General features: G+C 37.0%; 1 protein-coding gene and 1 long non-coding RNA gene across 2 annotated transcripts in view; one reads left to right on the forward strand and one right to left on the reverse strand.

Moving 5' to 3' along the window:
* LOC140547088 (uncharacterized) overlaps positions 1-13,959 on the forward strand; it is a 45,646-nt gene that overhangs the window by 15,666 nt on the left and 16,021 nt on the right. The window contains exons 2-4 of the long non-coding RNA XR_011978390.1: positions 7,091-7,224; positions 8,249-8,331; positions 10,206-10,317. This is a non-coding gene — a long non-coding RNA (uncharacterized lncRNA). The remainder of the gene's footprint in view (positions 1-7,090; positions 7,225-8,248; positions 8,332-10,205; positions 10,318-13,959) is intronic.
* LOC140547084 (annexin A5-like) lies at positions 2,236-11,482 on the reverse strand. Its single transcript, XM_072670614.1, has 12 exons — positions 11,412-11,482; positions 8,224-8,308; positions 7,079-7,173; positions 6,473-6,586; positions 5,969-6,059; positions 5,632-5,711; positions 4,820-4,870; positions 4,634-4,727; positions 4,335-4,430; positions 4,198-4,256; positions 2,746-2,868; positions 2,236-2,592 (listed from the first exon to the last, which is right to left on the reverse strand). The coding sequence occupies exons 1-12, from the start codon at positions 11,412-11,414 to the stop codon at positions 2,530-2,532; spliced, it is 954 nt and encodes a 317-aa protein (XP_072526715.1). The 5' UTR covers positions 11,415-11,482; the 3' UTR covers positions 2,236-2,529.

Here is a 13,959-nt window from a genome sequence, read left to right on the forward strand (position 1 = left end):
GTTCATGTTTATCTGCTCCAGAGAGACAAGCTGTGTGTGCATTTGTGTCACCAATGGGTGTAAATTTAAGAAGCTGAATGCATTCAGTAGGTGTTGTATAGTAGGACGTAGATGGGAAGAAGAGTCAGAGACTAGAGATGTAGGGAGAGGTTTATTTTGTGTTTGGTCAGTGTCAGCATCCCATCTCAGTCTGAGGACATCAGGTTGTACCCAGATCTTTATAGGCAGTTTCCACCCCAAGACAAGGAGGAAAATAGAGCAGGATGTAAACAAGTGTGAACAATTATGACCACCATAAGGCACTCCTGTAGTCCACCATAAGGCACTCCTGTAGTCCCCTTTGACCCATAGGTCATGGTAACATCTGGACCTGACACCAGACAATCTACCAGACCAACTCAAACAATGCACTGAGCACAAACTGCATACACAGTGGTTGGTGTGGCGCAACAGATAACACCACCACCTACCATTGCGTTACAACAACACCATGTGGGAGACCAGGGTTCGATTCCCGGTCTGGGTGACTATGCTGCGCTACACCAATAAGAGTCCCTGGGCAAGACTCCTAACACTACATTGGCCCACCTCTGTAATACGTGTAACCTTGTAAGTCGCTCTGGATAAGAGTGTCTGCTAAATGCCATAAATGTAAATGTAAATGTACACTGAAGGCTGAACTGTTAATACACACAATGTACCAGATATCCCACACATATTAAACATTCAGACATATTGTGTAACTCCCTCATACACATACATTGTCATGGTTCAACAACATGGGCCTACTTGTACATTTTTTGTTGTTGAAATCCAAATTATGGCCATTCTACTGTAGATGAAGTGAGAGAGATACACAAACAGAACAAAGTGCCTGCACAAACACCACACCACACTGTAAAGATGTGGCAAAGTAAATGGGAAGTCTGCATTTCCCTGATGTTCAGCAAGTGTGATAGAGAAAGAGAGACAGCAACAGTGCAACATACATAATCAGCTATCTTTCTTTTATTTAAAAAAAGTTTTATTTTGACCTGCCAAGAATGCCTCAAAACCTATGGGAATCTGTGTTTTGGAGGCATGGAGAGAAACAAGTTAGACGCCAAGCTAGTTATCTATTTATTTATTTATTTTTGCCAAGCTAAATAGAAAGCTGTATTTTCATTAGCTAGTGCTTATGTTCTACTATATACAAAGTACATTTACAGCATCCTCCACATTGATTGGCACCCCTTGTTAAAATGTGTGCTTAGGTCTCTAATAAATTCTTTTTTTTTTTTTTAATAATATAGGACAACAGTGTGAAAAAAAGAGAAAACCCCAACCCCAAGTGCAATTGTTTAGTGGGAAAAATCCCACATTAAGAAACAATTCTTTTACATAAAATCATGTATGCCATGATTATTGGCACCCCTAATGTTGATACTTTGTACAACCCCTTTTTGTCAAGAGACAAAACTTAATCTGGGGACTGAGATGGCCATGGGAGGAGCTTGATTTTGTGTTTGGTGAACCATTTGTGTATATATTTGTCCACTTTTAGGGTCATTATATTGCTGAAAGATCCAATGAAGCAGTACTGATCCTCCCCCATACTTCACAGTAGGCATTAGGTGCTTTTTTCTTTTGTGTTACGTCAGACCCACTTAGAGTGTTTGTTGCCAACAAGCTTCATCTTGGTCTCATCTGACCAAAGCACAGGGTCCCAGTTGAAGTCCCAGTACAGCTTAGTGAACTCCAGACGTTTACGTTTATGCTTGTAAGTGAGAAAAGCCTTTTTCTTTAAACATTTTTAAAAATGTTGTATTACAATATATAATTAGGCAGATATCTTTATCACAATGTTTTGACTTATGGATCACTGGTTCTGATCATTATTGACACCTAGAAATAGAATATTTACTCCCCCTATTGATAAAAAACTTACATTAACATTATCTAACACAGACATTACTTGGTATTTACTTGGTATTACTTGGTACTTGATATTAATTTGGTAACATTTAGAAGTGACTTAAAACAAATATGGAGATAAGCAATAGGCAGCTCCGCATTTTTTTGAGCCATTTCTTAATTTAATCATGTACTGAAGTGTTTAAGAAAAGTTTTTCTAATCAAAAATGTTTTGGGCCAGTGAATATACATATACAAGCCAGAATAAGAGAGAAGCCAATCTGAATATAATATATTTTATATTTTTATTAAAGCAGTATAAGAACATAATATTGGTCTCACTTTGTGCTTGATTACACAGCACTATCTGTCTTGTACAACTTTTATAGCAAGTCAAATTTCACACAATACAGACTGTTGCACAAGTACTGGCAAGCATATAAAATGTCCATAATCAAAATAACCTTCATTGAAACTGATTAAGCTAATGCTATTAGTTGTATTTACTGCTATAAGTTACATAAACCGAGAATAACAATTATTTAAAAAGGAATCTGTGAAATTCAATGACAAATAGCCCTGTCAATAATCAACAATGTTTTATTATGAAATACAACCTTTTTTATGTGCTCTGAATTAGGCATCATCACCAGCACACAACAGTAGCAGTGCTTTACTATAGTCACCGGCGGTGTCTTTCTGTAGAAGAGAGAAAGAACATTTGTTTTCACCATTTAGTTTTTTTAGTCTGTCATGTCAAAATCTCATAACTCACGATAGATATTCAATACAAACTACCTGGCATTGCATGTAATAAAAGCTCTGAATGAATGTACATTTGCATATGCGTACCTTAATCATGCTGTGCAGAGAAGTTGCAAATGACTTCCTGAACTCCGCACGTATGTCCAGAAGGTCAATTTCGCTGCGAGAGACCATGATCCTTATCAGGGTTGCGTCATCAGTGCCTGTGCCCTGCAGATGCAGCAGATGTTTACATCAACAACACATAGTATAATATATCACCAGTGTCATTAATACTCAGTGAGTGTAAAGCTTGTTTCGCTCATCAAGCAGAATGTGCTAGTGCTAGTGCGGCTAGTTGTGACCCACCGCTCCTCTGTTGGTAATCTGTGATGTGTTGTGGGCCTTGCCACGTGTGTTTGGATTCTGCGGTGGTATAGTATCCCTCTAGCTTCAGTCTGTACTGTCTCTTGTTCTCTCTGATGTACATATGCAGTCTTCAGCGTTGCTTTAGACAAATGCAGTGGAGTGTGTGCGCAGCATGGACCAAACTTTACAGTTACTTATATAGTTATTTCATATGTTACTTATATTCTACAATACTGATACAATACTACACGTGTAACGTCATTTTCATGATGGTGAAATGCCGAAACACATCATCAACATGCCTTCTCCTACATTAAAGTTCTTGGGGCTTTTACTGAGGTTTAACATGTTTGCTTTTAGTGGCTTTTTTAGACAGGCAGTGTAACTTGATGGAATGTTCTCCTAGCCTGAAAGACAAAGAGTGGTTGACAACTAAACCAAGAGTGGCTGAAAATGGCACTGCCCCTCTCTGCTAACCTTCTCCCTGCTGCTACCTTGGCCACCTGTATTATTTTTGAATGTGCATACTCAGAGTCAATGACTGGCATGCTTTCCAGAGTGGGTGGCAAGAACTGCAAGAATAAAATAGTAGATGTACAACAAACTTACTTAACCAACCTTTAACGCACAATATTTTCTATAATACAATTTATTATAAACAAAACAATAAATAATTGTCTAGAAAATAAACATTGGCTCCAGCAATGTGCTTCTCAGCAGTTGTTGAATTTTGCATTTAGAATCTATTAGCCAAACTCAAATTGATAGTAAAAGGACAACTTAATATATTCATTTCTGCACAACCTCGGCCAATCAGAATTTTACAGAGCTATCATTGACCAATCAGGATGAGAACTTGAACAGTATGTTCATGTAGTGACCTGTTGTCACTAGATTTTTTTATTCCGATATTCATGAAAATTAAGTATATCTGAATTGTTTATTGTTAGAAAAAAATTAATCTATTCTCTTCTGAAATGTCAGTGAGCCATATAAGTATCTGTCTACATGTAGCCATTTTCATAAATGTGCATTATATTAATATTGTGAATAGTATATATTAATAAGTTATACATTAATATTACTATCTTTCCAGACAGTTCCTCACCCTGAATAGCTCTTTCAAAATTGCTGTAAGTTAAACTTAGTTTTAGCATCATGGAAAACAGAAAAGCATTTTGACATCCTTACCTTCATGGATTTGTACAGGCACTCTGCGAAATAGGCAGGAACACTTCTAGCACACTTTACTGAGAGAGAGAGAGAAGGGTGTTTATGCAAATTTGTTAATGTCCAAAAGAGAAAGTGTGTGTGTGTCTGTGTCTTACCCATGGCCAGAAGTGCTTCTCTCAGACATCCAGAAGTTTCTTTCTGTATGCTTTCTTCTATCTGAAATCCTGCCAGTTTCATATAGGCATCAAACACTGGAAAAACACAAGAAATCGATCAATAAGGACGATCATTAGTTTTAATACAAGGTTAAAGATCATTCAATATATTTGGAAATATTGTGATATTGAATTTATATTTATAATAATATTTAATATATATATATTTATATATATATTTAATTTGTCCAGAACTAACTAACTATGCATGTTTGAATGAGTGTGTGTGAATAACTGACCTCTTCTAAGGTGTTCCGCACTGCGGTTCCCCAAAATGGTGACAAACTGATCTTCATCAGTTCCAAACTTCTTTTCACCTGCATTAAACAGGGCCTGCACTCACACATACAAAACACAAATAGAGGAATACATTATTCCCAGTGAATAGGGTGACATTGTGTGCAGTAGAGAGGATATATACATACCTGAGCATCACTCTGGATATTGCTCTCTTGTACACCCTGCTGTCTGTTGGCCTAAAACAAAATAACTCTCATTACTACAGACATTACACACCCCAATATTCTATAACCCCTGTTTTAAAATCATATGATATTGTATAGAGTTAAATATCAATAGTATATTGTCGCTGCCCAATGAAAAACATGTAACTCCAAAAAGGGAACATCACAGGAGAACGCAAAAATGTGGAATGGAAGTTAATGTAAAATAAGATACTTCCAAGTAATTTAGAGCATTTGTACTGGTGTAGCTATACAGTGTAGCTATAGTTCAAATGAAGAGGGAAAAAAAAAAGAACTCAAAAATGCATGTATTTTATTGTGAAGCAGCAATATGCATTTGCATATGCAATTGTCCATCCAAGCAATATCAAATACTTCGTTTTGCCATATATGTGTACATTTGATTGTAGGTTGTGTCATTTTTTGCCATTCAGAAAGCATAAAGCATCTCAAAATAATGATGATACTTAAATATAGAGAAATAATATCAAAAATATCAAGAAAGCATAGTAATGACTTAAATTATGGATTTATTTAAGTGGTGGGAATGGGATTCCCTAGATATGAGTATATTAGGCTCAATAGTGTTGACAGATTTTTTTACATGCATGTACAGTGGTCACTATACAAAAAAATCCAGCCAAGAGCAGTTTTGTAATCAGAATTTGTGACTGGAAGACTGGAAATTTCCAAATCATATAACAGCTCTACAACAATACTAAAAGTGCTGTTATTAAGCATAACTGACTATCCATAATTTGTGACTGACATACCTGTAGCAAAATGACCAGCACTCTCTCAAAGTATCCACTAGTGTCACCAGTCACATCCTCCTCCAGGTTTCGGTCATACTCTATAACAAACAACCCACCACCACAATTACCATCAGCAGTAGCAGCAACAGCACTTTTTACACGTAAACAACAGCAAGAGTCTTGTTGTGGATTTAGGGCAGAGCAGTACAGGGAACACTGAATAACAACAACTACTACTCAAAGTATCAAAGTCTTTCCAAATGTAGCTCCACTATTTTGGTGCTGGTGCATTAAATGTCTTAAAACATGGTTATTCTCAACTTATCGTCCACCTCTACCTTGCAAACACTCTTACCCTGTTTGTAGGTCTTGATGATCTCTCGAATCTCATTTGGAGTTCTAGAGGCCAGGATCTCAATCAAAATATTCTCATCAGTTCCTTTTCCCTAAAACCAAATCAAAAACACTGTCAGGTGGCTACAAGCACAGTGTGTTTGAAAGAGAATGTATGTATGTATTTAGTGGGGACATTATCTAAACAAAAACACAAAATACAACAAAAGTAAGGAAATTTGTGGTAGATTATTTCTTTGTTGTAACAATGCTTCTTGGCAGTAAATCTTATAATGTTGGAAAGCAGGTAAGAATTCTTCTACAGACTTTCACTGCTGTAAATATCTACATCGAATGAACAAAGTTGGGATTATTTAACTCATTTCCATAGTACAAACAATGCAAACAAATTCACAAACTGGGCTTAGAGACTTAGGTTAGTATAGCAAAGTCATGACCCTGGCTGACAACGTCGTTAGAAATGTTATAAACATCATTAGAATCTTTATATAGTGTGTGTACCTACCTTAATGGCATTCCTCAGTGATGTCACATCGAACATTACAGGTGTAGCCATTAGTGCCACAATCAGATTCTCAAACATACCTCCCAGCTCTGACTTTAGATCATTTACCAAGTCCTATAGTGAGAGAAAGTGCATTTTTAAATAGTTCGGCTTTTGGCTTAATGCTACCAATTCAGAAAGCCAACAGTGTCAGTTCATCTAAAGTTCTGTTTATTTTTCAGGACACATCTAACATTTGTTTATTTTTATTTACAGCTTACAAGTGTCCTACTGATTATCTAAAACTTGTGAAGATAAACAGATAGAAAGATCTACCACTGATCTAACTAGCATGGTTTAACCAATATATTTTCAAATTACTTTTAGTTGTTTTAATTACTACAACAAGCAAATGAACATTAGGTTTATCTAAGTATCTTCAGTTTGTATGTAAACATAGTGTTTTCTCTTCTCTGAAACACAAGTCAGTGCCTCAGCTAACTGGCAAACTGTTCATGAGCTAAATCAGCTCCATGCTAGGAGTGTAAATACTGTGACCCTCACAGGATAGACATTCTGGTCTTAAAGTACTTTTTTATTTTTCTATAAAAACACTGCTAATGTCACCTTTCCATGCAGGGTCTTGTAGGCAGCCTTGATCTGCTGACGTTGAGCGTTGCTCCGGGAGGTCAATAACTGCAGAATGGTTGCCTCATCAGTGCCTGAGGAGACAATGAAATAAGAGAGAGAGCACACTCTTTGTATTGAAGCTAGTAAGTAAATTCTATGCTGACTGTGCATGCTTGCTGTTATGGTGTGGTGTGGGGTTTGGACTCAAGTGCAGTTGAACTTTTTGCTTTATGATTATTAAATGAAATTACCCCTTTTATGGTGTGTGCTTGGTGAGATTTGGCTTGAAAGGAAAAACCAGGAGTGGTGTTTACTCAAAAGACAAACGACAACTCAAAACACACACAAAAAAACAAAAGACAAAAACTCAAATGCTTTTCTATTTTAATTTCAGCTTTTCGCTGTTCGCAACGTAAGCTGTATTCTCTTTAACTTCAGCGTTTCTTCACTGTTCACACTTAAACCCACTGTCAGCGTTCGACCCTCTACAAAGGCGCAACGGGGAATTGTGTTTGGCTGGGTGTATTTATACCGTGCCACACAGGTGGGTTTGGTCAGTAGTGATTACCGCAGGGGATTCTGGGGCTTGGAGTTCTTTGCTCCAACCCCACCAGATTTCATACTTTGCTGGCTGGGCCCCCTGCTGGTGGCTGACGGTACATGCTGCCTGCTCACACTTGCAGCACTACATTCAGCATGAGTATGGTAAATGGAAGTGCAATGTTTTTGTTATAGTACTAAAAAACAAATTATGCTTTAAGGTAAGCCATCAGTTTCATTCCTGATTTTAAGGCAAAATGAGCATGTTAAACAACAAAATCAGAAATTAGAGAATGATGCAAATTACTAAATTAATGCATTCTATGAAACCTTTACAAATTAGCACTTTTGTATATACATTTGTGCATGTTTGAATATACAATTGAATAAGAACATACAATTGCTAAATATGTTTACATTCGGGGTTAGTTTACATGCATTTAATCTGTTTTAATACAGTCATAAAATTCAGAAGACAACCTTCAATTTCATATTTTTGCTTAGAAAACGAAAACAATGTTATTATGTAATTTCTGTGATAAAACTCAATTGGCCTTATTTGTCAATCATGTTTTGGTTTAAACCATGTTTTGGTGTATTACCGAATCCTTTCATGGCCTTCCAAAGAATCTCAGCATCATTATTGGGATTGAATCCACTCTGGGATTTCACAGTTCCTCTTCCGGCCTGGGACAGAAAGAACAAAGCAGGTAAATCTGATCTGATGACTGATCTACAGTCTTTTGCAAATTTTTGGTCAAACTTTTCTATAAACATAAGCACAGTCTATGTAGTAATCCAACGCAATCCAACATCACAGAAGAACTTAACAAATACATTTCAGTTTTCTGTCCATCCAACACCGGTCCCTCAATCTGAGTCATTATTATAGAATTTTTATACAGTGCTGTCTATAATGTTTAGGACAAAAACATTTTTCTTTGATATGCCCCGCTTTTTTTTTTTTTATCAAATCAGACCTGATTAATGTACACATTCCAGACCAACATCTCTAATGGTATTATTCTTGTTGTTTTAGCCTCATATTAGCTTCTTCAACTTTCATTGACACAGCTCTTGTTCTCAGGTTAAACTATGGCAACTACAGAAACCAAAGATGCTTGAAAGCTAACCTAAGCATCTTATGCTTTCACTAATAAAGCAATTGAAAAACACACCTGAATAATCATAAATACCTGTGAAACCAAATGTCCCAAATATTATGATGAAAAAAGGTTGCCATTTTAATATGATGAAACTGGAATTAATGCATGCTGAAAAAAATTAAAATCTAGAATGTGTATTCTAATCATGTCTAATTAAATTTAAAATTTGAAACTGTGGAGTAGAGGTGCATATCAAGGAAAAATTTGTCTTTGTTCCAAACATTATAAAGGGTACTGTAAGTCGGCTTTGTGTCAGCCAGGCTTTGTCATGTACTTTGGTTCACAGCAGTTTAGCATTTGCAATTGTTGTTAACAATTAACAATCTGCTAATCACAGTTACCTGACCTAAATAGCATAGACCAAGCTATGACCAGACAACTCTCAAATCTCAAAACTAGAGAAGTGGGGGGAAAAGTTAATCTACAATAACTGAAAGACATTTTTATTGCATTGTATTTCCATAAAAGAGGCATTACTAAGTACTGACTCTGCAAAACCCTTTTTAAACAACAACATAAAAAAACAAGAAAAAAAGCAACATGTGCAAAGTTTTTGTGTTAGACTGTACATTCAGTGTCATGCAAATGTCTGAACACAATGGAAAAACCTTCAGCTTGCATCTATGAAAGTAATCCATTATTGGTTTGGAGGGGTGTTTAGGATCATTATCATATTGTAGAAGCCAGCATTTTTCCATCTTTACCTTTTTTTTTTTTATAGACGATGGGATGGTTGCTTCCAAAATGTTCTAGCATTTAACTGAATCCATTCTGTCAGTGAAATGTTCTCTATGCCATTGGCTGGAACACAAGCCAATAATCAAGTATACGTAGTATAAGAACAAGTCTAAGAAGTCAGAAGTCAGAGCTTTAAAATATGCATTCTGTGATATTTCCTAATGATTATTTTAACCAAGCCCTAGCCCCAAGAAGCTAACTAAGGTCTAACTAAGGTTATCTGAGAGCTCAAATTTCTTGGGCCACCCAAATATTTGCATGGTGCTTCTTTCTTTCTTTTTACTTTAAAATTGTACAAATCAGAAGTAATGCACTAATGTTGCTTAAAATATGTAAACAAATGTCTCATCTTTAACTTTCCTTTGGAAATCAGATCATTTTGTATTCAACAGTTTACAGTGACCCTAGATGGACAGACAGACAGACAGACAGACAGACAGATAGACATTGCATCCCTCTCACTCACTTCTTATTTTGTTGATCTGTAGTTTCTTTTATAATCCTAACATCCTAACTTAAGCAACCATAAGTCAGTAGCTTTCCTCTTTAAAACTACACTTCTCAATAGCTAAGAAAAGTTCATGTTTACAGAGGGGATTTGTGGATCTGAATGAGATTAATATGTCTTCATCAATATTTGACCGAAATGTTGTTTAGACAATCCATTACTCTGCTTCCAGGTCTACAAACAGAACCCCACCCATGCAAAACCAGTAGTTCAAAGGGTGGAGTTGGATCTGATCCAAACCTCTCCAAACATGTTTTTATGGGATTGAACAAGCATTTTTCATAGTAAGTATACTCTTAAAACACGCATGATTTTCTCTTTTAGAAAGAGCTTAGCAAAATTGGTGAAATCATGATTTGTTATAGTTTAACTAGACAGAGCTGCACAGTCACAGAATGTAACTACTGCTCTATTTAAGGTGGAATGGAAATATTTTCACCAGAAGCGACTTCATTTAAAAGTACTTTGAGTTCTTTTCATTAGCAAGTTTAAAACTGTTGGAGCAAACGGCAGACAAAACAAGAGAGGTACAAAAAGGTTGCCAAAGAGATACATGCCAGTGGATCTAAATAAAAATAAGTATTAATAGATCATTTTCAACCTCCCCTCTCCTCATTTTAAATAACTGATAAATAGTATTTAGTTTTAAAAATGTGTTTCTGAAATGGGAAGAGCTGAATGTGCCCCACACTCTGGACTTCCAGTTCTACAGTACATTTACATTTAAGACATTTAGCAGACGCTCTTATCCAGAGCGACTTACAAAAGTGCTTTGCTATTTACCCAAGAAAAACCTCAGCTAGTTTGAATAGATTAATAATTCAAAGATACCTCTAAGCTTAGACACCACTAAACACAAGTCAGTAAAGTGACCACTGTGTTATTCACCCAAGTATTTTTGGAAGAGGTGGGTCTTCAGTCTGCGTTTGACAGCGAGCGACTCTGCCAGTCAGACAACCAAGGCAAGCTCGTTCCACCACTTTGGTGGCAGGACAGAAAAAATGACTGTGTCTTAGCCTGTGTAGTCAAAGGGATATAAGTGATATTGAGAAAGACAGAGCGAGAACCAGAGACCAGCCCTTTGAGGAATTCTGCCCACATCTATGAGTCATGCACACGTTCTAGCAAATACCTTGCAAAAACATCTCTACATTTGTTCAGAAGAATCCATCATCGTCCTTTAACACTTGTTTAACAATTTATACTGCAGAATAAACTGAAAGGACCATTTTAAATTGAATTAGAGCTCCCTAAAGCAGCATGGGTTTAAACAAAAAGGACTCCCTAATACTTTTGGACTATAGTCTTGTATAATGGAACTGTCAGAAGAACCTGTAGAAGTTAAAATCAACTTTTAAATGAAAGAAAGCTCACTTACCATAGTAACTTCTGACTGATGAACTCTCCGGCAAAGATAGAGAGAGAGAGAGAGAGAGAGAGAGAGAGAGAGAGTGAGAGAGTGAGTGAGATGGAATGAGGAAAAGACGAAGATTGAAGACACCAGAGAAAGAGTAGACGCGTCTGCTTTTAAAAGCACTTGTTCCTAAGAGCCACACCCACATCTAGTGCTATTGTGTTCAGTGCAGTGTTCGAGGAAACGTCCCCATTCCCAGATCTCCTCAGACAGCACTTTTCTATTGTCTTTGTTGCTGATAATTAGATCTGACTATAGGAGATGATGGCAGAAGAACAGAATTTACTCGATTCCAAAAAATAAGACAGGAAAGGACATATTTGGGGAAATCTGGGCAAAATGCAACACCATTACACACCACAATGGTTCTATTTCTTGGTTACAGGCTAGGTACTAACTCCTGTGCGCTATCTAGGTTTGCTAGCCAACTAATTAGAATGGTTAAAGGGTATCAGGCAATTAGGCATGTGCCTTATCTACAGATAATCTTAATGATGATAACCAAAAGTGCCAGTTTCTGCGGTCAATTCACAATGTGCTTGAGCATGTGTAGATGATCAGGTCTGTCCAGTTCTATTGCTGGCGAGAACTTGCTTCTAACTGCACCTCCACACAGGTCATCCAACTCGTTACGCAAGTCATCTTAGGCAGCTTTACAGAGGTATTATACCTGTTTCGATTAGATACGATTCGATTAGTAAGCATTAAAACTCTGTCAAAGTGCAAAAGAGCAAACTAAATGATGAAGCAGGGGGTCTATAATTCTCAATCAAAAATAAGTGTAGAGAGAAGCATTCCAGAAGGCTTCTGAGGGGCCCCAATTTAAAATGTTTGAATAAAACAAATACATAATCACACAACAAACTAATGAAAAATCCTGGGTCCCTAAATGGTTACTACACACGTCTATACTTTATTAATAAGTCAGCTTGTTATATTGTAGTCAATGTAGTTCACATGAACAATAAGCCTGTGTGTGTACTATAGATTAGATTATCTGTAATATTTCCATTTTCATTTTACTCCGTTTTAAGAGTTATCTTTACTTTACTTAAATAACGTACATTTTGCATGACTGGTTAAGATGTAAACAAATTAATTCAGAACATTTCGATTTACAATTGCTTGTGGACAAACTGTTCTTGCTGACAGCCCCACACTCACACACACATGCTACCGTCTTATGACTTAGGCCTGCTTGAACCTCCAGTGACCCAAAATATGGTCACCCTAAATTAAGCATGTAAATGCTTCTATATAGAACTCCATCAGTAAGAGTATAACGATATATAATGAATGGGCAGGCTGCATCTGTTAAACATACCCAGGTAAACTAACTAACAGAGCAAAGGCTGAAAACTCTATTAGGTTAACAGAGACTTCACAGTGAGGCCTTGCAAGGCAGGGGTCTTTTAAGCAAAGCTAATGAGCTCCACTACAATCAGATGTGCCTTGGAAAGGGTTTGGCAGTTGCATGATCAGTCCAATTGTCAAAACCGTGCATATGGTCCTGTACAGTACTCATCCTGGACAGAAGAGGGCGCCATTAGAAAGACTCGTCATGATACTGTGTCGTGATTAAGCTCGTCATGACACAGCTATGTCATAGTTCAATGTGTCATTCACGTAGTTACCAAAAGGCACTTGAGTAGTTAATAAGTAGATAATCATGGTTACCAAAACAAGGAAAGACAGGCTGACAGAAAAAAAAAATCTGAGGGGGATCGGCCTTGCATTGCCTGAGACAACTAGATACTAATGATTGTACTGAGTATATTAATATTGCAATGGGAAAGACCAGACCTGGTAAGGTAGTTCACTTTAGCATGGCTAGTGTTAGAAAAAGCCCAGATCGTAAAGTAGTTAGTGGTAGAGAGCATGTACAGATCAGCTGTACGAATAGCAAAAACCATCACCCCTAAAGTACTAAATGATTTTAGACCAACTGCTTTGATCTTTCTAATTATAAAATGTTCTGAAAAACTGGCCAAGAATGGAATATTGGCTCAGGTATAATGATAATTAAACATATGGACATTTGATGTTCATTTAAACAATATTTAAAGATGGGAGTAAAATAACTAAACCCATAAAACAGAAGAATTCTTTAGTAACATCATTTGTAATAATTTGTCATTAATTGGTAGGGGTAGTGGTGGCTCAGCGGTTAGAGCTCCGGGCTATTGATGATAGGGTTGTGGGTTTGATACCTGGGCTCGGCCGCTGCCACTGTCGGGCCCATAGGAAAAGCCCTTCACCCTCACTGCTCCCCGGGCGCTGGAGATGGCTGCCCAATGCTGTGTGTGTGTGTGAGTGTGTACGCTCACTGATGTGTGTGTTCACTACCACAGTTGAGTCAAATGTGAAGGACATATTTTGCTGTACATTGTATAGTGACAAAAACGGAAATGTAATTTTCACCCTATGCCCTAATAGCTGGTATTTCCCCCCCCCTTGGCTGAAATAACCATTGATACTATAAAGGAAAAAAATAAAATCCAGTAAAACCATA

The sequence above is a fragment of the Salminus brasiliensis genome, chromosome 24, assembly GCF_030463535.1.
Source record: "Salminus brasiliensis chromosome 24, fSalBra1.hap2, whole genome shotgun sequence".
In the NCBI taxonomy this organism is placed as follows: Eukaryota; Metazoa; Chordata; class Actinopteri; order Characiformes; family Bryconidae; genus Salminus; species Salminus brasiliensis.